This window comes from Anguilla rostrata, chromosome 10 (genome assembly GCF_018555375.3).
Source record: "Anguilla rostrata isolate EN2019 chromosome 10, ASM1855537v3, whole genome shotgun sequence".
NCBI lineage: Eukaryota > Metazoa > Chordata > Actinopteri > Anguilliformes > Anguillidae > Anguilla > Anguilla rostrata.
In genome coordinates, this window is record NC_057942.1 from 32,968,426 (window position 1) to 32,992,531 (window position 24,106).

Below are 24,106 nucleotides of genomic sequence, written 5' to 3' on the forward strand. Positions count from 1 at the left end.
AAACAGGCACACAAACACACAAATGTACACTTGTAAGCTGCTAAAAGAAAAAAAAATGGCTAGATGGCTGAGTTCTGTGGCTTTTTCTACAGCCAATGAGAGAGAGCAGAGCACTTGGTCTGTATTGAAACAATGTTTACAGACTGAAGTTGCACCAGTGATGCATAATTACATTTGTTTGATTTAGTTTTCCAATACCTTAAAGGTTCAGATAAATGTTTCATTACATACAATCAATTATGATCTCAAAACATAAATATTTGTACTTCAGTTGTATGTGTACTCTGTATGGAAATACATCAATTTTCACATTTTAATGTGTGTACCAAAGCCTACATTGCCAGAAAGTGTGATTTGATTTTCAATTGTGTTTGAATCTGAAATTCAAACCAAGGCATAACAAGAAAATTTAGGGTCCAGTTGCACTGGTGAAGGTAAAACCTAGCAAAAAATAAATTTCTTCAATTCAAAACTCTTTTAAATACAGGTCATATTTGCATTTCCTGGTTCTCAAATTACAAAGAAAATCTACATGTCATACCAGGGAAGTTATGCTGTAAAAGTTCTGACTGAGACGGGACAAGTGCTTTTCCAATTAAACCTGACAGGAAACACAGCTGGTATGGGCTCCAGATCGCCTGCAGCTTGGACTGAACCTGATGCATGCTCATTGGCTCCCACTGTGAAACTCTCACACTGAGGTTTAATAAGAAACACAGTTGTATTAAGTTTGCTTGGGAAGCGTTCCTGTTTAAAAAACATTGTAGCTCTTCAAAACAAATCGAGCTTTGAGTGTCAAAGGAAAGAGGCAAAATTATACGATTTATTTACTAAAAACCATAAATGCTTCGCAGTGGTTAAAACACTGTCGTAATGTTTACAATTTCTTCCACCTGGTAAACAAAGACAGATTTTACAGAATGACAAAATGCAAGCCTGTAGAAGCTTGATTACAGTATGTGGGGCTGTGAGTATATCATTAGCCAAGGAAAGAGTGGAGAGTGTCCTCTGCTTGAGCCTCAGGTCTGAAGTGTTGAAACCAAAGTTTCCTCATGGCTGGAGCCGAGAACTTCAACAGCCTCAGAAACCGAGAAGCACAGAGTAAAGTAACGGACTGGAAGCAGAAACAGATTGGAATGGATCGCATTCCATTAAAAAATATTGCAAGAAAATTTGTGTATTTTTATACGACCACCCCCCCCCCCCACCCCCCCCCCCTTTGGGACGTTCTCCATACCAGGGCTGGCACAGCTTCGCAGTGCTTTCTCCAAGAGCATGATTCCTCTCAGAATACTCTATTCTGCTAATTGCCCATCTAGGCTCTGGTGGAAGATAGGCAAAAGGTGGTCACTTTTGTGACCTCTATGTTGCCATCTCCCTGTATTTCGCGGGAAAGATTCGGTTGGGTTAGGGACTGGAAATGCTGCTTGCCTCAGAACACTCTGGAAAAAGAGTCCAGACAGTTGAGCACCTCTCGGTTATCACGGCAACCACTGCTCAAAGCTATCCATGTGATCCAGTCGAGGTTAAAGGAAGGTTTGAAGGAGGCTTCTAGAGGGAGCTCTCGTGTAATAATTTTGACAGGCAGGAATAACTGCAATTCGACTCTTTTTAATAAAGGGAGTTACCAGGACTTTGGCTTAATCCACGAGTGAGAGGGGGAGAGAAAGAAAGAGAGAGAAAGAGAGAAACAGAGAGAGAGAGAGAGAGAGAGAGAAAGGGGTGCACTGGTGGGAGAGCGCACCTGGCTCAAAAAAAAAAGAAAAAAACCCGGACTGTCGGACAGAAAGGAAACCACGGGCAGGATGTGAGGAGACCTTGATTAAAATTCCTCCCCGGGGGACTCCTTTTCCCCCGCTCTCCAGTCAGGTGTGTTGAGGGAAGCGGGTCACAGACAGAATAATTGCATCAGATTCCCCTCCCGTCCTTCATCAGGACCCATAATGAGGACCAAGGGAGGAGGAGGAGAAGGAGGAGGAGGAGGAGGAGGAGGAGGAGGGAGGGCAAATCTGGATCCCGAGGGCCGTGGCCATGGAATCTGGCAGCAAAAGCAAGCTGAAGCCCAGCCATGAAGGAGGAGCAGGAGGAGGATGGCCCTGGTGAAGGTTGCCTCCCCCCTGGCAACAGGTTCTTTTTAACTGTGATGCACTTTGCAGAGCGAGGGCTAAAAGTTTTCTGTGAAAGCGACAGCTGTTCCTGCCTCTTTCAGGGCAAATAAAACACTCACCCCCAACCCACCCAACAGGCACACACACACACACTCACACACACAAACACATGTACACACACACACACACTCACACACAAACACATGTACACACACACACACAGACACATGCCTACTCACAAACACATGCGTGCACACATACACAGACACACACAAACACATACTCACACACAAACATACTCTCTCACACATACAATACACAGACACACATACAAAGACACACATACGCAAACACATACTCTCACTCTCCCACCCTCTCTCACATGCACATACATACACACACACACACACACACACACATGTATACACTCACACACAACACACACACACAATGTCTCATTTAATCTAGATTATAAAATGAAATTTAAAAAAAAACAATTGATGCTGGGAACACTTTTTGTGCAGCTCACAAATTCATTTATCTTTGCCAATACATCACATTCAGAACTTTGTGCTTAAATGATAACAGAGCACAAGATGTTCCAGTGATTAATTTATTCATCTGTTCTGCCAAGGGAACACACCAGGCAGAGCTTTGTTTTAATTATCCAACAAAGAGCTCAGAAAGAAAAGCAGATAAGCACAATTATATTTTTCTCCTGTGACTCCTTGGCTATTTACCATTTTGTTCATCCACGAGTTGTTAAAAGCCCATTTGCTTAATACCGAGAACAAGCCGTTTATAATGTGGAAAAATGAAAGATATATTCATCATTATTCTGTTTGTAAATGTACAAATTAGTTGTACCCTTCTCTTGTCTATTCATTCACAGTTAGTAATTAATTGTGAGAAAAGCCTATTTACTCCTTACTGAAACAAAAAAGTAATGCTCTTGGTGGATTTATGACATAGTCAACATAATGCGGTTTATAAATCTGGATTTGATTGCGTCCGTGTCCTATTTTTCATTAAGTCTGTAATGGTGAACAAACAAACCAGAGCTGGTCATTCTGGAGTGGTCGAAACAGGGACAAATCTCGGGACTAAAGACGGCATTTATTATGCCGTTAATTATGCAGTTTTTTTTTACATTTTTCACATGAAGGAAACATTGAGATGAATTTAACTGACCAACGCTAAACCGGGTTACAGCGGGAGCAATCATCAAGCTGTTTTGAGGTGAGCAGACCATAGAGGGACCAGGAGAGCAGGGCGGTATTTTTGGGAGCAGGAACACTGCTTTATTTTGGTTAGCGGCCAAACTGCCTGGCCTGTATTGGATGTTGTGGAGGTGGGAGGGACACTTGACCTCGGAGGGTCGGGGTACCCGGTGGAGTTGGGTTGGCTCCCTGCAGCTGCCGCGGGAGCCCTGCATTCCTGCGCTCTACCTGTCCTGTGTTTCAGGGCCTGTGAATGAAACTCTTTCTGCTGGAGAGAGCAGCTGCCTCTGCCTCTGCTGCTGTTAGGCCAGCCCCCATGTGTCCCTCTGTCTTGTACACCACGGCTCATTCTGTTCCCCTACACCACGGCCCTTTCTGTTTCCCTACACCACAACCCTTTCTGTTCCCATTCACCATGGTTGTTTCTGTACCCCTACACCATGGTTCTTTATGTTTCCCTACACCACAGTCCTTTCTGTTCCCCTACACCATGGTTCTTTCTGTTCATCTACACCACAATCTTTTCTGTTCCCCTACACCATGGTTCTTTCTGTTCATCTACACCATGACCCTTTCTTTTCCCCTACACCATGGCTCTTTCTGTTCCCCAACACCATGGTTTTTTCTGTTCCCCTAAACCACGGTTCTTTCTGTTCTCCTACACCGCTGCCCTTTCTGTTCCCCTAAACCACTGCTCTTTCTGTTCCCCTGCACCATGGCTTTTTCTGTAACCCTACACCACGACCCTTTCTATTCCCCTCAACAAAAACTTTGTGTGGATTTGCGTAACTGTGTGTGTGTGTGTGTGTGTGTGTGTGTCTTATGCACACACTTGGAACTGGAACGCTGGGGAACACAGGTCTGGAGCTGTGTGCTGCAATCTGGACAAACTCTAAATCCCCCAAAGAGAGCAGCTGACTCCCTTTTCACTTTCTCCTCTCCCTAGCAATCCCTCGCTCCTTAACATCTCTCTCCTCCCTTCCCCCCTTCCCTCCACTTCTGCTGGCTGGGCGGGGCTATCCCTTGCCTTGTCCCCGCCCCCGATCCTACCCTCAGCCCCAGCCATGCCCACAGGCCTTTCCACTTTGATTTACAGCCAGCTCAGGGAAGGGTCAACCTGGCTTTTATGGTTCTGCTGGAGAAATGACTTTCCTCTAGAGTTCCCGTTTAATAAGTATAACTAAATATATATAAATGTGGATTTTTAACAAAATTATGGGTTAAGTGGAATGAGTCACTTTATACACCAGCTCATTTGTGACAAATCCATTTTAACAGTGCCATAGTATCCCCTGTAATGAGAAAAACATAACTTGTAATGAATCTCATTGGCTTTGTGTATTCCAAATGCGCTTAAAGGACTATATATATATATGTGTGTGTGTGTGTGTGTGTGTATGAATGTAGTTGTCTTTCATTGTATTTATGAAGTTGTGTAAACTTTTTTACTATTGTTATTATTCTGAATTATTATAGTAAGAAGGAAGTACTCTGTGATTCTTCTTCTCTTGTTTTTTGAGTCTTGTTCTTCCCTTACAGTGGACTGAAGTGAGCAGGCTTATAGGAGCTTAAACCAACACAGTGAGATTTGCTTTCGCAGCAAGCTCAATGTATATTCTGTCTGAGAGCATAAACGGCCTTGTTTGAGCGCGGCTCACGGCCTTTCGTTTGTGTTTGCTTTTTGGATTTAAACGAAGCCGTTTACCCACAGACACTGGGGGGGGGGGGGTTTGGGGGGGGCACTGGAGAATTACAGGCCGATACAGCGTCAGCTTAACAAACGCCGCTGAAGAGCAGGGGTTTCTCGGGTAATTAAATTAAATTTTAAAAGTCAAATATCAATTTTAAATTAAAATAAGAAACTACGCGTGGAAATCAATCAAGAAATAGGACAAAACGAGCCCTGTGTTAAATATTGAAATAGACAACACTTTTGACAAGTTTCTTAGATTGTTAAAATGGAAGCCCAAGGTAAAAAGTAACCATTGCTGCCGCATATAAATAAAGCCATTTGTGTTAAAGAGGTGCTAAGTGCTTGACTTCACCCAGTCAAGTGTAATTAAGAAGTCCTTGCTGAGTAATTTCCTAGCAATTGTCAGAAAGATTCTGCAGTGAGTGGCATTTAAAATAGCATTTTTTTGTTGGTGCTTGTTGTGGGTGTTGTTAGAGGGACATACTGCGGTCATTGTTAATATGAGATTATTGTTTATGAGATGCAAGGGGATGTTTTTGTTTAATTAAAACCTAATGAACATACAAACACACAAAATAGAATATATCTCAAAGGACTGATTTGTTGCAGTTCTCTAATATCAATAATAGTAAATCAGTTGAATTCACACAGAAAACTCTCTCATACACACACACACAAACATATAATTTAGTCTAAAAATGTCCTTCCCCAAAGATATGATTTATTAAGACCCTTGTTTGTAACAAAAAGAAATCTCCTTGCCTCCGATAAAGTAAAGATAAAGTGTCTCTCACACTTTTTTTTTGTCCCCTTTCTCCAGTACAATAGTTTTTATCCCACTGCTTCATATTCATTAATTACTCTGAAGGTCCATTTGTGTTCGGTTTACAAAGCCACTTAAACTCACACACCAATTTAACATATTTATGACCCCCTCTCCCCTCTCTCTGTTCCGGGAGACTGTACGGGGATCCCGAGACCTGGGTATCCCAGCATGCCCTCCCTGATGAAAGGACGGAGCATAAAGGAGGAAATGGATGTGTGAGGAATGAATTCCTTCAAGACAACAACTGGGTGCAATTTGGCCCATGGCCCTGGGGGTCAGGTTAATAGAGTGACACCCCCAGTCCCCATTGAGTGAATGAGAGACTATTAACTCTTAACAACTCCCGAAATCAGGTTCATTATTTATTTTGTTAAAAGGGGTTTGCGGCTATACATCTCAATTCTAAAAAGTCGCTGGGATCTGTGATTTTTTATTTATTTTTTGTTCATTATCTCTTGTACCAGGGGAATCCATCAGATTTATTTGAGAAAAAATAGAACATTTGAATCTAATTTGAGGCTTCAGTAATGTCCTGGGAGAGTAGCAATTCACCAGTTGATATCCATGCTGTTGAAGACAAGACTACAGCAAGTAGTGAATCTGTGTTTAAAGTATTTATTTAAATAACCAAGTACAAAGCTTTTCAAGTGCCAAACTTGTAGAAAGGAGATTTAGAGCACTTCAAAGTTTCTATTTTCTTTATCTGTGCAGGGAATGAGACACAACTGAATCAACTGAAACTGGAGACAAACTCAGCTCCTAAAAAAGGGCACACAAAACTGAAAAAGCAGGGGGCAGTCTGCTGAAGCATATATGTCTTTTAACTATGACTTCAATGTAGCATCAAATTCCATTCCTTAGAATAGGGTCCATGCTTAGCTTCTGTGAAGAATGTTCTGGGGACTCCAAGACGCAAATATATTAAGCATGGAACTAATTGCGTCCAATATAAAGAACTTATATTAGGAATATTGAAATCACTAACAGGAATGTGAAAGCACATGGTACACTTCCTCCTTTATGAATACATACCTATTATGAGCTTTATAACCTATTTGGCCCATGTCTTTGCATAGATACACAACCCAAAACACAAAGGAGAGTTTACATATGACGAACTATCCAAGTAATACAGCACTAAGCTGTAACAACATTGGCAGAGAGCTTAGAAAATATGCCTTGAAGCCATGCTGGAAAGGTTCTTTTGAGAACAGTGACCAAATAATGAAAGAAAGATGTGCTTTCACTTAGATTTGTCCATCTCAATTCCAACATTTTACAAAAGAAATAGATAGCAAGATGTCATTATATTTTGCTAATTCATAATAAAGCATCTGGATGATGGTAAGCATTTAGCTTTGATGTCTGACTTTCTTACTTAGTGTCCAGGCCTACAATTTCATTATTCAATTCAGAAGATTCTCAGTGGTTGGATTCACTCTCTTTAACATGTATGTGTTAGAGTGTGCATGTGTTGCACGTGTGTGTATGTCTGAGTGTGCACATGCATGCCTGCATTTGTGCGCACGTGTGTATAGTGTGTGTACGCGTGTGCGAGCGTGCGTGTGTGTGCGTGCGCGCGCCTATGTGTGTATGTCTGCGAGTGCGCATGCGTGCCTGCCTGTGTGTGTCCGCATGTGTATAGTGTGTGTGTATGTGCATACTTCTGTGTGTGTGTGCGCGTGTTTTAACCACATAGCCTTTCCTCAACCAGAGCCTTAGTTTGCTTTGAAAGCAGAATGCATTCTCATTTTAAATGCGACGTCCAGGTGAGAGACCGATCGCATCCCGCCATCCCATTTCTCAGGGAACCGCCACCGCTGACCAATCCGCCACCGGGCCCGACGGAGCGACCGAGTGCCACTCATACAGACTGCGGAGAGTTCTGGAACGAGCGCCCGTGCACAGACAGAGAGGATCTTCCGAGCGGGGGGCGGGTTATCAATAAGGAGCGGTCCGGGTTATGTTTCTTTAAGACAAGCCCATAAATCGCGCGGATCACCTCCTCCTTTTGAAATGACCGGGCGCGGTCTGAGTTTCCCTTCTGGGTCAGCGCAGGCATTGAAGTTTTAATGGCCCTCCACGGCAGATTACACCACACAGCTGCCGCGGCAGCGTGGAAATTAAGTTATGCCCCGTGTCAGCGGGTTTTGTGTTCTCCTCTCTCTCTCTCTCTCTCTCTCTCTCTCTCCCTCGCTCCCCTCATTCTTTTCCCGCTCTTCTTTTCTCTGCAGTGGGGCCGCTGGGAAGCGCACATCCAGGAGGGGTTCGAGGGGACAGCGCGGCTCCGGCATTCAGTGTTGGTAAATAGAAGCGATGGCCGATGGCGTTTTGCAATGGGATCTTTGTTCCGTCCCCCAACCCCCATTCCACCCCACCCACCCTACCCCCTGCCTGCGAAAGAGGACCTGCTCTTCATGCCTGCCCAGTTCCAAACTCCCACCCCCCAATGCCTGTCACTATCACCACCCACCCCCACCCCCCACTGCCCCCCCCCTCCATCGCCCCCACTATGCTGGAGATGGTGCCTACCATTGGTGCCCCCCTCCCCATCTCCCCACCATCACCTCTCTCCCTCAGGGCCTTGTGGTGTGCCACTCACACCATGCAGACTTATTCCAGTGTTTACTCGTGTTTACTCATGTTACGCTTGTCTGCGGGAAAGTTTGTTTATCCTGTGGTCTGTAGCAACAGGAATGCCACTGTCCACCCGCCACCCCCCACCCCTCTGCCATAAGACAGCAGACTGATTGGTAACATCATTGCAGGCAGCTGCTCAGAACCTGCCATCTTGCACACGCTCAGTGCAGTCACCCGATTTGTCCCGACACGGAAACTTTTTTGTTTTTGTTTACACAACTGCTACTGGTACTTTTACAGCTACCGGCGAGTGCTATTAAGCACTGAACACAACTCTCTGTAGGTATGTGGCATTACGTTTCATCACTCCCTCATTGTTTAATGCATTTCTGTAATAGTTGTACAGTAATTGTTCCTTGGTTGTTTAGCAGCATTAAAGCAAAAGGGCAATCTTACAGATGTTGCTTTCACTGCCATGAATGCCTCAATTGGACATTGATACCTGCACACTGCAGTCACATGTGTACACACACCTCTACACACACACCTACTCACACACACACAGGCACACACACACGCACATGTGCATGCACACCCACACTCACACACGCACGCACGCACACCCACACACACTCACACACACACACACACACACACACACACACGCAAGCACTCACGTTCCCTGTACACTCTTGATCTATAGCGCAGCGGTGAGAAAGCATCTGAGTTCACCATTATTATTCATTGCCATCCCTGTTTTTATCCCTCGGCCCCGTCCGGTCTGGCTGCTCCGAGCCTCCTCTAGGGCCCCGGTGCTGTGCAGTCTGTCAGATGAATTATATGGCTGCTGCACTAGAAAGGCCATGCCTTCACACAGCGAAAGCCCCTTCTCCGAGATCCCTTCTTATCCCCTTTTCTGCTGTGTTCCGTGTGAAAATGGGCTTCCGCACTCCAACCTTATCCACCATTATTCTCACCAAGCCCAACCGTATCAATGTTTTTCACTTGCCCTAAAATAAATAAGTTTCTATGTCAGCAAAACACAGCCATTTTATCGATAATTATCCATGTATTTTAGTGTGAAAGACATTAATGCTAAAAAAGGTAACAATGCATGGTATGAATGGCACAAGTGACCAAATGTCAGCATCTCTCTTTAGAGGTGAAATTATTTATTAACGCTCATATGAAAACATTATGAAGCGTAAATAAAGGAAACTTCTTACAAATGATTACAAAAAATAAACAAGCCACTATGACTGATAGCTGAAATGGCTCACAGTTCTGACAGTTGAAAGCTCAAATCCCAGATTAAATGGCACTATATGCTTATTAACGGCTTCAGGAAATATCAAGCTATGTAAATGGAAAACATGCAAATGAAGAAATGAAGAAAAACTCACTCTGGTTGAAGGTGTGTGCTGAGCAAACAAATAATGTAAGCATAATATAAAGACATGGCTTCCTTCAACCGAGATCTTCTAATGCATTCATTGATAATAGTTCATAGAAACATTCTGGATGTGGGTGAGCTGGCTATGTTTTCCAATCCACCAATGGCCATAGAAAGAGAGCCAATGTTGGTGCTCTGTTAAAGAGAAGACCTTGCTTTTCCATGTACTGGTCTTCCTGACCAGATGAAATGAAAACGTTGACCCACACACTGACCACAAATGGCAGGCTGCGTGCTGATGGAGTTTACCCACTGAGGTTAAACCCAACGACCATCAGACGAGTAAATCTAAAGTGATCCTCCAGGCTGGGTTATTACATTTAAAAAAAAACATATCCCAGTACAGTGTAACCAATAAAGGACCACTTTGTTGACATTTTATGCGTCCAACCAAAACTTGTTTCAGAGAAAAGTGATGTATCGCATTTCCTGGTGGTGACGCAATATATAATGTATCCATGCCACGCTGTCTTGAGAGCACTTTAAGCACATTTTGAATTGTGCTATGTCCTGAAAAACTACATGTGTATGAACAATGTAATAACCTAATCAATAGAACATGCCAGAATTCCATTGGTTCGCACAACGCATTACACATCACAATGAAAGAAGAATGTTCATCCCAACTGCAACATCACAAAGTAAGCACAGCGCTACAAACCAACTTTGCAAATACCAAATAACTGCAACTCTTTCAAGTTAACCTGCCAGGGGTTTGTGTGCATTGTGTGGGGAAAAAAATGGAATACAGGCTGAAAACATGCCACAGCTTGAGTGCTAATTCAAAACAACTGATTTGTGGTTTCTGCTATTTACTTTATTTCACCAGTCGGTGACACATTTGTATTACCATAAGATAGACAAAATCCCCATGCCATGGATAGATGCTTGCTACTTTGCGGGAGGAAAGCATTTTCCCGCAAGCGTGTGTTCAATGCGGCTCTCGGTTTCAATCCGAATATTGTACCACATTTGGGGCACAAAGTTTGAGAATGGCTGCAGTAACACTTTAGGTATGGGCCCTCTTTGTGCAGAGTTTAATCCCGTTCTTTCAGGGTCCAAACAGTCAGACCCCAGCAGCTATAAATGGATTAAGAACCCTTTTCTCATTTCAAAGGGTTGTGAACTCAACAAAGGTTGGATGTGATGAAATCAAAGTGGCAGCTTGATCAGAAAGAAGAAAAAAAACTATTTGGATTTTGAAAGTCTTGAGGCTTACACTCGGAGAATAAAAACAAAGAGATAATTTGATTACTGGAATCATTATCAATTCAGTGAGCGTCTTGAATTCAAAAACATGTATGGAAAGTTAAGTGTCGATGAATGAGTGGCAAGAGAGAAACAAATAGGCTACCTGTTTCACCAAATAAATTATAGAATAGATATCAAGCCAAAATGTCAGAAGACACTGGTTTGAACTGAAATTGGCACAATCATAAAAAAAAAAATTATAAATATCCGCTTCAGAATAACCAAACAAAGGCATGACCAAACGTCGCAGGGGGTGTTCAGTCACCCACCTCTCTAACCAAATACCTTATGTTAACTTTAAAGGATTATTTTTTAAATCCTTTGAATTGAGCTTTCCATTCAAATGCGTATCCCTCGGCCACCGCCATTCCAGCTGTCTGACCGTTTCTTCATCACTTACCGCGTTACGGGGCTGATTTCCACGGTCTTAGCACGAACGGGCGATGCGATACGCAAGGCTGCGCCGCACAAAACACACGGCACATAATTGCATTTCTTTTCTCCGGAAGGGTAGCGTAGGCGCTTTGGGCAGCGTTCGGCTGGAGCTTGGTGGAAAAAAAGGGTGGGTCGTTTCTCAAGGCTAAGGGAAGTGTTGGGAAGGTGTGCAGCCACAAATGGCCCCTTTTCCACAATCACAACGCAAAGCGTAAATCCAAGCATTTACGCTGCCCTTTTTTGGCATAGATGGGGACGAGCGGAGATGAGGGTGGAATCATCAAACAAAGTCTAGCAGAATTCAGGTGAAGCTCCACATTTATCAAATGAAATAAAACTAGCTTGCTAGCTGTAGGAGAAACAAATGTACGTGTATGTGTGTGTGTGTGTGTATGTATGCAGTGAGAGAGAGAAAGAGAGAAAGAGAGAGAGAGAGTATAGATTTGCTTTTAAACAATTTGCCCATGTCAAACATCTGACCCCAAAACTCAAAAGGCCTTGTCTAAAGAGAATACCAAAGGGATTTTCCCTACAGCATATGAAATACGCAACTCTCAAGCAATTTTAAAGAATTCACGTCCAGCTCAGTTCAATGAAGGGATTTATTGAGGCTGCATGAGTCTAGGAATTATGATGTGCTTGTTTAATGAAAACCTTCTGGCAAGAAGTTCCCTGCAGATTTTCCATATTTTGGCATGGGGAATGTTTGCTGCTTGTCCCCCAAGTGCCAGGACCTAACTGAAAACATTTCAGGGGAAAGCCAGTTCAGGGAAGAAGAAAAAAAACTTTCATTTTTGCATCATCTCTTGCAAAAATAAATAATATAATGAATTATTAATCGGCAAAACAGACTCACCCTTTTTTAAGTGACAGTACTCATTTTGTATGTCACAGCATACATTAATTGACTTAAATACTCATGTGAAATGTGTATTTATTCATACGGTCCCATAATCTTACTGTTGCACTCAAGAGTTCTCCTTTACAGCATGCAATAATTGATTTCTGCACCATTACAATGCCATTGCAACAAGCAGAATGTTTTTGTAATAAAATATGAAAATATGATCTCATTTAAGGACCATATCCATGAGGCACCATACTCCATTGCCACCACCTCCACTGCTACAACTAATACTACCAACAGGAAGAAGAAAAAGAAATCCAACACTGATTCATCACGGTTTGCTTTACATGTCTGTTGTATGTTAATCATTGCTCATTGTATTTTGTCTATATAGACAAGTGCGATCACATTGCAGACACTCTTAGCCGGAGCAACTTATAATAGGAGAAAAGCGCATTAACTTGATAATATGAGCAGTTGTGCCAGGCTAGGCAAACAACACTCCCAGACCAGCAAGTAAAGATGCAACCCCGCTAAAGTGGCAAGTCAAATATGCTAACCAAGAACCAAAGGACAAATTATAAACAGACTGCATACATAACAGGCCGTCAAAAGGGAAACATAGAAAATAGCCTAAAACCATAAATACCATAACCCATATTGAGCAGTGAGAATGCACAGTAAAATATTCAGCTAATATAAGACATTTGAGTCCACTGTGGCTGGAGTTAGAGCTGAACTTACACTGAGCACTTTGCTGTGTAGGGTGGGGATGGGAGAGGAACTACAATGTTGATTAAAAGCCATTATCTTTCAGCAGACCAACTGAGATAATATTGATGGTCTACCATTCGTAAGGGATCATCTTAAATTATAAAGAAGATTAGTGTTTGGTATGAATGTGAGGCATCGCTGTTTCTTTCAATAGAGTACTTGACCTGAATTTCCTTAGCAAATATTTAGATGTCTGTGTATATTAATATGGTGCACATGAACTTGCGCTAATTGCATAAGATAACCTGCTGAGCAAATTAATCGAAAAGTCCTGAAATTAATCTGAAGTTGATGAGGGCACCTCACAGCACTGTCATTCTGATAAGCGTTTATGCACACACAATGCATTCCAAGCAATAAGCATATGTGGCAATCACACTGAAACCTAGACACCTGTAGATATTGAGTCATTTTTATTGTTTACCAGGAGTGTCACATGCGGATGGACCCATGATGAACAGATCAGAATAAAGAAGAGGAGACGAAGGTTCTTAAAACATTTTAAAACCCGGACCCAAATGAGAGAAACTGCTGTACCTTTCAGGGTCCTATCAAATACACACACCAGAATAGCCTTTTGGACCACAGACTCATTCCCGGACCCATTTTGGGAACTGACCAATAGTTTAAAGAACATCGGTGTTGAGCCACCTCGTTAGGAAAGCGGGGGGAGGCGGTGTGCGGTCTGAACTGCTCTCCTGCTTGTAACATACCCTACACCACCAAGCAAAACGTAGCCTAAAAAATCTCTGAGTGAGAGAAAGAAACTCTCCGAACAAGATTGGACTCTTGAGGGTTGCTGGCCATATTTAAATCTTGCTCCTGCAGTTAAATGCAAAATGAGAACAACATGTGCATCTATAGCACAGCAGTTCTTTATTTCCAAAGTGACTTTTCAGTGGAGTTATTTGTTCAACAGCTTTAACTTTAATGGGGGATATTATTCAATAATGTCACATTCTTGAGTGATCAGTTTTTCCATTAGATGGTCAAAACGCACCATTCCGCACACACACAAATATATATATATATACACACACACACAGAGAGAGAAGGGACTGATATTACTTCGACTATTACAATACAACATATGTGGCTCTTGCAGCGTTGCAACAAGCGCATAAACTTAACGAGACAACGGGGCTCTTTCCCACATCATTCCCCGCAGTTCGCCTCAGAAGAGGTGTCAGCGAGACTGAAAGAATGAAGTGTCTCCGTATTGTGCGGCTGAACCATTATGTGATTTACATCTCCATGACAAAAGTGCCACTCGACTTCCCTGCGATTCATTCAGCTCAAGGACCCTTGTCCCACCTCTAATAAAACACTGCCGCAATCGCTGGTTCGAAGCCTCTCGGTGAAGAGACTGCAGAACATGCTCCATGCTTTTAACAGCACATAGAAATTCGCAAAAAAATAAAATAAAATAAAAATTATTTCATCTCAAAATCACAAAGACATTTAATGTGTAATTAGATTTTTAATTCATATTTTTTTCCATATGATCTAATTTTTTTTCTCTCGGGTTTCTGCTTAGAAGTTGCATTTAATTGCAACCCAGTAGCTATTAATCGTGTATAATAATAATAATAATAATAATGACAGTTCAACATACAACAGTGATGCTACTCGTAGGCCTATTGTTCATTTTTTGGAATAAATGGTTCAACCGCGTGGATTTCTTTTGTAAACCATAAACAATAGGGAATACTTTTGTGATTAAGTGGTCAACGACGCCTAAATTCTATTCTGCGGTCTGTGTACTGTATAGTCACTGTCTGTTCAATGAACTGCCCCGTTGTTCGCTGGCTTTGTATCGCAACCTTTTAACTTCTGTCCCTTGACCTGATTTCGGAGACAAGGAAACCTCCAATGGACAATGGAGACAGACAAAAATGATCGATAATCTAAATGATCGTGCACTGAGAAAATCGTAATGTAGTCTATAGCCTCATGCATTCCAGTCGCGCAAATTGTTGGCAACTGTGGCAGTTCATTGAAACCGTAATATGTAAAGCTATGCTTTCTCACAAATATATCATTCCTTAATCATTTTCACAATTTATCTAAAGAGATGCTGTGTTATATGAATAGGAAGTTACCGAACTGCATTAGCTAACATGTATTTGGATAAGATTACAACCGCCAAATTTACATAAGGGTGATTGATGAGTACTTCCAATTGTCGACTATTTGTAGAGAACTAATCCGAAGGGAATATTCTGATTTGATTTATCAAAGACAGATGTGTCTGACAAGAGCCTGTAAAATCAAGTATTGAGTTTATTGTAGCAGTTAATTGTCAGTCCGACTGCCAGTGTTGACTCCTTTCAATACGTTAAGCATAATGCCGTATTTCCTAAAGGAGCCATTCTGGCTCACAGAACGCAAATATTCTACCACTAAAACAGTTGACCTTTTCGATTCTTCATCAATAAACTGATTGCAGAAACGAATTCTCAGAAAATTCACCACGTACACACATCTCCTCCTGACGGCACCGGCGACACCAGCAGGCCTCAGTATCTACTTAAAAGTTTAGGATTCGCAGTTAGTATCATTCGGTTTAGTCATTATCCAGATTTCCAAACATCGATGCTTGGACAACTAAATAAACATATTCACTCAACAGAAGCAGATTCCCATAAGAGGATCCGTCCCATCTTAGCCTTACTTTGAGCAAACCGTGCCTTAATTGTGGTGTTGGCGCAGCGCAAGGCAGTAAAGTAAACACGATGAATAAAAGATAAATAAACTTGTCTATCGGCGCGTTTTGAGCTCAAATCCCCCGAGCAATAAGCGCTCCCCTTTGTGTTAATGTTTAAAAGATATCCAAATGTCAGAGTTTATTCCTTCAGCAAACATCTCTATTTACAAGGTCAAGTGTAGCGGCACTCCAAGCTTCTAAAGAGCGTAATTATTTACATAAACGTCTTTGAACACACAGTAGCCTACTAGCTCTAGTTCAGAGAGATCTGGAACACCATCTCCAACAGCCGATAGTCTACTTAAAAGAAAATGAAAATCAATAATAAACGAGACACAAATTAAACCAAACACTTGGTTTAAGAAGGGAGACAACACGATCAAGAATATTTTTTGTTTTTTACTATAAGTCTCTTTTATGCCTTCCTTAAAAAATACACCATCAAGGCAGCTATACAGTGGATTCAGACATTTCTACACAGTGAATAATTCATCTTAGATAGAATACAATTAAAAGATTCTCTGAAAATCTATATCATACACTGTACAGTTTTTATAAGAATACATACAACTAATTTCCCTTTAAAACTGGAATTCTCACGTTTTATGTTGACTGAGCAATATATATTGAAACTCCCGTTGTGAACATAACCGTTGTAAATAAATTACTTTTAGATGCATTTGTCCCGTTACGTACACGTGTAGGCTACTCGCAGTGAATTCCAGCATTAAATAGACTTTGTGGAGATGTTATAGTATCAGTCACCCTGAAAACGGCAACAACACTAAACACAAGTTCATTGTTGGCAGTGAACAGCTTTCTGTTTAAAACTTGCATTGTTTGTTCTAAGGAACACAAAACACGTGTAAATATGCATTATGGTACTTTAGAATATAAAAAAGTATTTTGTTTTGTAAGACACGCAAATGCTGGCAATTCAGGCTACAATAAAGCGTGTGATAAGCTATTAACGTAGCATATGTTTTAAGGCAATAGTGTTACAAAGCTTAGGTATTTGGTAGCCGTAGTTACTTCACTTTTAGACCATTCGCTGTCAGAATAAATACTGAAATCTACTGACCAGAAATGGATAACCTCGACCAAAGTAGAAACTGAAAAAAATTGCATAGACGAAATCACAGCGTATAAAAACGGAACAACCTTCAGGACAAAACTCATTTTAAAAACTCAAGTGTCATGCAAAGACAAAAAAATATATATATACTCTTTGGAGTCAAAAGCATTCAACTGCTGTGGCGCGGCTGGTAACAAAGGTTTATAAAAGCCGCTTATCTGACAATAGTCCGGGTAGATGATTAGCTCGTGAATTAGAGAAGAGGCACGAGAACCAAAATGGATGCCATCACGGTCAAAACACACTGGGCTCCTAAAAGCCGACCTGCGCCTGCCACAAATTTTGGCATTGGCTCGACGTCATAGTAGTCATCAGAATCTTCTTCTGAATCCGAATATCCACTACCACTATCGTGAGAGTCAAAACAAAGGGTTTTCATGCTTATTTTTATATATTCACAGATAGTCCTTTCTGTTCCATCACAGACGCAGGTATCCAAGAGTTGTGCTTTTGGAATCATGCGCATATCTGCGATTACATTCCGGCAGCCGTCCGTACACCTTACCCCACTGAACAGTTTACCACAGTGAATTAAATAATCGCGCATTGCAGCGCTGCATTCTACATCACTCTCGCATTGGCGTCGGGCTTCTGTGCAGCCCATAGTGCTAGTCCTGGGCAAACAAGGCTCGATGGCACGTTTTGTATTTCTGCAAATGAGATCCGAGTCACAGTCGCAGTCCTCCAGAGATGGACCGTTTTTCGTTAGGTTGAGCTGCACAAGCGATGAGATGCAATGACTGGGACACTTCTTTTTATCTCCGTTGATTACGGGTCCACATGCGTGCAGATACTGTCCGTATGCGTAATAGCATTCTGGTTCTCCTTGACACTTCATGATTGCCTGCCAGCATATTAGCCGACGGCCGTGCGAAGGCGAAGCAATTGAGACATAGCCAAAAAGTACCAACATACAACCAAAAGGCCAGACTAATCGGCGGATGCACTGTACCGAGCCGGCAAATCTTGCCATGGTGGTGGCTGCAAATGCACGAGAAAAACTGTGTCAGACCTGAACATATGGATTCTATAAATCTTCCATATTTTGGCCACAGAAAATGCACATTTGAAAGTAAAAATCCTACTTGCTGTATAAGCGTTTTGAGATAAACACGGTCAGTTCTTCAAGTAGCTACTCCAGATACCCCGATTTCCAACCTGTTGTTGCTGGATGAACAAAATGGGATTATTTCGTTGAAGAGTTTTCTACGGTCAGTGCTCTTTTGAAAATTCTATAAACTGCATGAAAGGAGTAGACCGTCACTAGGCTCCAGCAATTCTCCCGATGTCCATGAATTCTGACCAAAACAAGTACAAAAAGCAAAAATAAAATAAAAATAGTTCTGAGAAGTCCTTAGGGGTTTGGAATACTTTGTATGTAGCTTGTCATTTCCCTCTCTTCTGAGTTTCGGCACAGCAGTCAGCCCCGTGTTGTTGGCGAAAGGCAATCGGTTCCACTGTTCGTTCTCGAGTCTGCTATACAAATCCAGCGGCTCTTTTCGTGCTCCTTCACTCCCAGCAAAGTATACTACGCGCTTTTCATGTCCGTTTTCGCGTTATCAACAGCGTCACACTGAAGAAATTTACTTGCAGCATGCTCTAATCCTCCTTCATTATGTATGCATATGGACGCAAACAAATACTCAAGAAAACTGCATCGCTTCTTATACTCATACTGACTCCCCCGTCTTCTCGCTCATTTGCCCTTCTTTACTCTACCCCTAAATCGAAGTTTAGCTGTCTCTCATTGGTTAAGGCAGTTGTTGTTGTAAATCTCTACGTCGTCTATGGGCGGGGGTGGAGCGAAAAACCAGAAATCGGCAAAAAGAAGCTGTTGGGTACTCATCCTGAATGAGGGACGCGGGACTTTGCTGGAACAGAAAACATGATTCATATAATCTATGTTCCTTTGCATTAATAAGATGTAATACAAGTTAAAGTATCTTTTTTTTTTTTAACTTTTTGTAGAAAATCTCAAATGATTATTTTTTGGCAAGCAACATTTTTAGTTCTAAAAGAAATTGTGATTGAAAAGTCCGCTAGGGGCGCTCTGAAGTTGCTTAACAGCGCCCAAATCAGGATGAGTACAAATTTGGAGATTATGTTTTTAGATCTTCTGAAAGTTGTTGAGTTGTGCACTGTAAAGATAGTCTTAAGAAAATAGTTAAATTGTCTTGTGTAGTGGCTGTTCATTCAAGCAAACCAAGTACGGACAGGACCGTTGTTGGATAGTTTAGAAGCACTTTTTAGAAGCCCATAGTAACCACATTAAGTCCCACCTCGGTTTAAAAAAAAATCAATTATCTTTGAGTTGAACACGTTTTTTTAAAAACTATAAATAATATTGCTAAATAGAAAATAGAAATTTAGAGAGAAATGTCAAATAGCTGTCAATGTTTATGTTCACTCTCCTGATGTGTGCCAACTTTTCTTGAGGCATCTGTGTTAAAATCCCCAAAGGAATATAAAAAATAAAATCAATTTTCCATGTGTGTATCGGTTGTGGGAACATCCACGGCTGTGGTTTGCATGCACTCTCTGTTGTCAGGGCCAAGCAGGTCTCTACAGACTGGCGCCTTCTGCGTAACAGAGCAGTCAGACACACTGCTGCTGGACTCCTTATTTGGCACCTGGGCCAGCAGATGTGCAGAGGGCTTTGTGCGTACGAGGCTGGCTGTGAGCACAGAAATCTAACCCGCTCCCTTGAACAGGATGCAAAACATTTTGCCCCTTTTCACTGGGCATGTCATTTTACTTTGAAAGAATGAGACTCACTTGATATAATGTTCCAAGATTGAAGTTTTAATCCGGCAAATGTTTGATCTGCTCTGACGAAGGCTTGCCATCGCCAAAATGCCAAAACATTAACGCCGTTGCTGGATTAAAACTTTAATCTGTCAGCATTATATCAAGTGTGCAAGTCTCATTCCTTCATAGTTTCAGTTTGTGACTCGGCACATTGAGCTATTACGCGTCTCTTCAGACATGTCTTTCTGTCTTCGCTGAGCAAGCATGGTTACTTTAAATGTAAATGTTTCTCCCTTTGCTTTTGTGCAGATGTATCAGATAACAAATAAGGGCCTGAATTAATTAAATACAAAGAAATTAAACTGAGAGATTGCATCGTAACGATTTTATGACACATGTGAAGGTGGCACAATGAAGCTTTGTTTCATGCTAAGGCACCTGCAAGCTCAAATTGATCCACATCAGGTTCCTGATTCTACAAGAACCTGTTTTCAAGTCACTTTGATTCTTTGTATTTACCATACATTAGTGGTCAGATTTTGTACACATCACAGCGGAAAGTGTTTAGATTAACAAGAGCGGTGTCATTCTGCGGGAATGTTTTTTAAAAATATTTTTAAAATAATGGTACCCTTAGCAAAGCCTTCATGACCACAACAAATAAAAGCATAAAACTTGGAGGATGCTGCCCTAGATTCTCATTTTAAAAAGAATAAACTTTAAGAATTAAACTCATGTGTAAAATGATATGGCATAAGTTCGCATATGAATGTGTTCCTTAGATTAGTTCCAGGGGAGAATGAACTCCAGAGACGGTGGATATATGGGGAAAAGGGCACAAAGGGGCTTGTGTTACCATGGAATTTATCTTTAGGCCAGTCTTTGAGCCCAGGCTAAAAACAATACACTCAATGTCAGTCAGGGATGGGCAAATTTGACATTGTTGGCAGTTTGCTGACATCACAGCAGACATTACGTGATGAATGCTGGGAAACACTATCCTCCTGAAGGGAGTCCGATGGCATTGCCACGGCAACCAGAACAAACAGATTGTGATTAACTGCTAAAAAATGAAGTTCTTGTGCCTTTGTTTGAAGTGCCAGTGTGAGGTGGCACCACTGTGTGTGTGTGTGTGTGTGTTAGATACAGTGGATTTAATTGATGGATGAAGAGAAAGGGCTGAAAAGAAGCATACTTTTACAGTGCAGTATTGAAGAGGAAACTGAGAGAGAGAGCTCAAAGTTAAGATTTTCCAACAAATATTTTGACAGCAGCATTGTTAGCATATACATACAGTATAGCTTTATTTTATATTAACCAAATATTTTATGTTTGATAATTCATTACTTTAATATGGAAAACATGAAATATGTCTTATGAAATATTTTTAAGTTTGCATATTTGTGGTATTCCTGCAGATGGTGTCTAGTGCAGTAGGTGGTCAGTGCCAGTACAATACCCTAGCACTATCATCTGTCCATTCCCACCATTTTTAAATAATTTTATAAAACTGAAAAAAAGCTACATTTTTGTGAAGACTGGTTTGAAAAAAAACATCACATATCGTAATCTGTTTACTTTGGCAGTGCAAGCATAGATAGTTAAACCAGATGTGCTAAACAAAAGTGCTGCATGCCATCGCTTTGATGCTGAAATGAAATGCAGTCATGCTGCCACAATTCAATTATGGAAAAAACAAAGTGACTCACTGATATCAAATGTGACCCCTTGCCGTTGATCAAAAAATGATTTAATGACGAGACTCAATTAGCTTTACTTTTTTTAATGCGGTTATTTTTATTCATACAAAAGGGGTATGGAATTCATCATTAAGTAATTATAAGTGGAAAAGTTATATATGACTGTCTTCAGTTGATGAGAAGCAATTTCAATTTTGCTTAGATCATTTGATCTTAAGGATGAGGACAGGTTTGATGAGAAGATGGGCGCAGAAGTAATGGTTGTTTCTCTGTTTGTATAACTTCTTTCTAAGATGTATAACTTCTGACAAAGTAATCACAAAAAATGTGCGCCATCATTCCTCATCAGTTTTACCACACTGTTTGTTTTGAAGGAAATAAATACACCTTCCTTCCAATATTTTTGCAGGTTATGTGTGGAAATTGTTGGCAATTTCAAAGGAGAGGGGGGTGAATGGCGGGGGTGGGGTGGTCAGGAGGATGGATTGTTGTTTAAAAAGGAAATATCCAAACACAGCAAATCACAGCAAATGAGCCTACAGGAGCAATCCATTTATATCACTTCCTTTCCGGGGCTCAGGAAGAGAGATGAGAGGTGCGGGAACACGATAAGTTAATTTAAATGGAATTAACAAAGAATTTTGGATTGGTTTCCTTCCTTGGCTTTTTTCTCATATCTGTATCTTGCATTCTTCTCTCCACCCCCCCCCCCCCCCCACAGCTATTTATTTTGTTCTTATTTTGTGTGTCGGTAATTCCGGCTCCATGCGCCTGCTAATTGCATCCATGCAGATGGGGAAAGAGGTTTTTTTGATCACGCAGCCTTGCTGCAGGGAACCCGAAAATGTACCGTGTTTGAAGTCACTGATCCTCACAGTCCTTCCCGTGGCCTGGCTGACCTCAGGTGAAAGGGATCAATTTGGGGAGCTAAGTCCACCTCGACACATTCTTACTGGTCTCTTGCGGGGACGGAAAAAAAAACAAAAAAAAACTAACATATCATGTTCTACTTTACTTTCGACTTGTTGGTGCTGTGCGTTGCTGTTCTTAAACTACTTTTCTGCATGATTGCACTGAAGGGTTTAGAGGGAATGACGCAGAAATGTTGAACGCCGACGAGCCGGTCCTTGTTGGCCTTACCTCTGCCTCAGTTATTTATGGCCTGCAGCTGTCGTAAAACAGCCACCCCGTCCTCAGACCCTATAACTCGAAGATCCTCCTCCCCTCCAAACCAATCCAAAATCACCTGGGGAGCTACTTCAGGGAGTTACATTGAGAAAGCTGGAGAGGACCCCCTAACATAGCGCATACAACCATCATATAAGGTTCTAACTAGCCAGTAAATAGCTGGTGAATAGCTAGCGACTCACGCCGCAGCATTACTGTGGTACACAGACACATGTGTCATATCACGTACAGCATCGAATATTTTTCCGTGAGAACTATCTTGTTTGAAAAATGTGGCACCTGAGGGGCGTGAATGCGAAAGTCCTTGCGAATCCTGCTGATTTCACTTGCCAGCCACTGCTAAAACTCTTAAAAGAAAACCATAAACCAGTGGTTTTTTTGTTATTCTACGAAGTGTTGCAGACAATAAACGAGATGGAGTACAGGGCTCTAATAGGTCCTCTAACCTATGTTTGGAAATGCCGCCCCCGCCAGTACATGCAGAGATCCAAGTCATAATGGGCGCCAGATTTGGGCTGTGGGCAATGTAATGATACCGTTGAGACATTCTTTCATCAAACCACTGTGCCCCCTGGAAAACTCTGTATGCGAGAGATATTCTGAGCCAGTGTGATTAGATTAGCTATGCAGGTCTGCTGTGTATGTTCTCTGTCGCTTCCAACTCTGTTATGATCACTATGTGCCAATTTCTCATGCACACTTGGGTACGCACTTACACACTTACAATGATAGTTCAGTGACTCATATGCGGATGATAGCTTGTTTGTGTACAGTAGCAGGGGGTGGGGCTGTAATGTTCTCTGTTATAAATAATAAAAATGACATTAAAAGAGAAATATTTTCATCTTTATTCCTTTCTCTTATGGACTTTTGCGGAATATGGAAATTAACAATTAAGAGAATATACAGAAAAGCACCATTAGCAGTTTATAGAAATTACAGAATGCTATTGTATAATTTGTGATACAGTACATATGAGGTAAGTAGCCAATTCATGGTACAACTGTATAGGTTGCAATAATTTAAGAATTTTCACAAAATATGGGTAAAACATAGCCCCGCTTCCAAACAAAAATATAAACCCAATACTGTAGGCTGCATAAAATATGCATTTATAAATGTGTGTAATATTGCACACAGTTCAAGACACTGTATTCCCTGAGATAACAATGTAGTTTTCAGGCTGTATTAAAATGTCTAGAACTGGACAGATAGCAATGCACAGCCACAATGCAGCAGAAGAGAATTATGAGGGACGGTGAGGCGTTTTAACCACTGGGCAAAAAAAAAACATTCTTTGAGCTTTTCCCAGATCAAGTCATGAACGTGTTTTTCCACAGTTCTGCCATCCTAAGGGTCATGCAGTCAACTCTTCACGCCTGTCAGTCTTTGTCAGGAGACAGCTGTGAAGAGTCTCTTCGCTGTCCTGCGTGCACCAGCT

At 41.5% G+C, this 24,106-nt stretch overlaps 1 protein-coding gene across 1 annotated transcript; it reads right to left on the minus strand.

Annotated features, from left to right (window-relative positions):
• Positions 1–16,278: 16,278 nt before the first annotated feature.
• gas1a (growth arrest-specific 1a) lies at positions 16,279–18,752 on the minus strand. Its single transcript, XM_064296595.1, has one exon. The coding sequence runs from the start codon at positions 18,000–18,002 to the stop codon at positions 17,223–17,225; it is 780 nt and encodes a 259-aa protein (XP_064152665.1). The 5' UTR covers positions 18,003–18,752; the 3' UTR covers positions 16,279–17,222.
• Between the last annotated feature and the right edge of the window lie 5,354 nt (positions 18,753–24,106).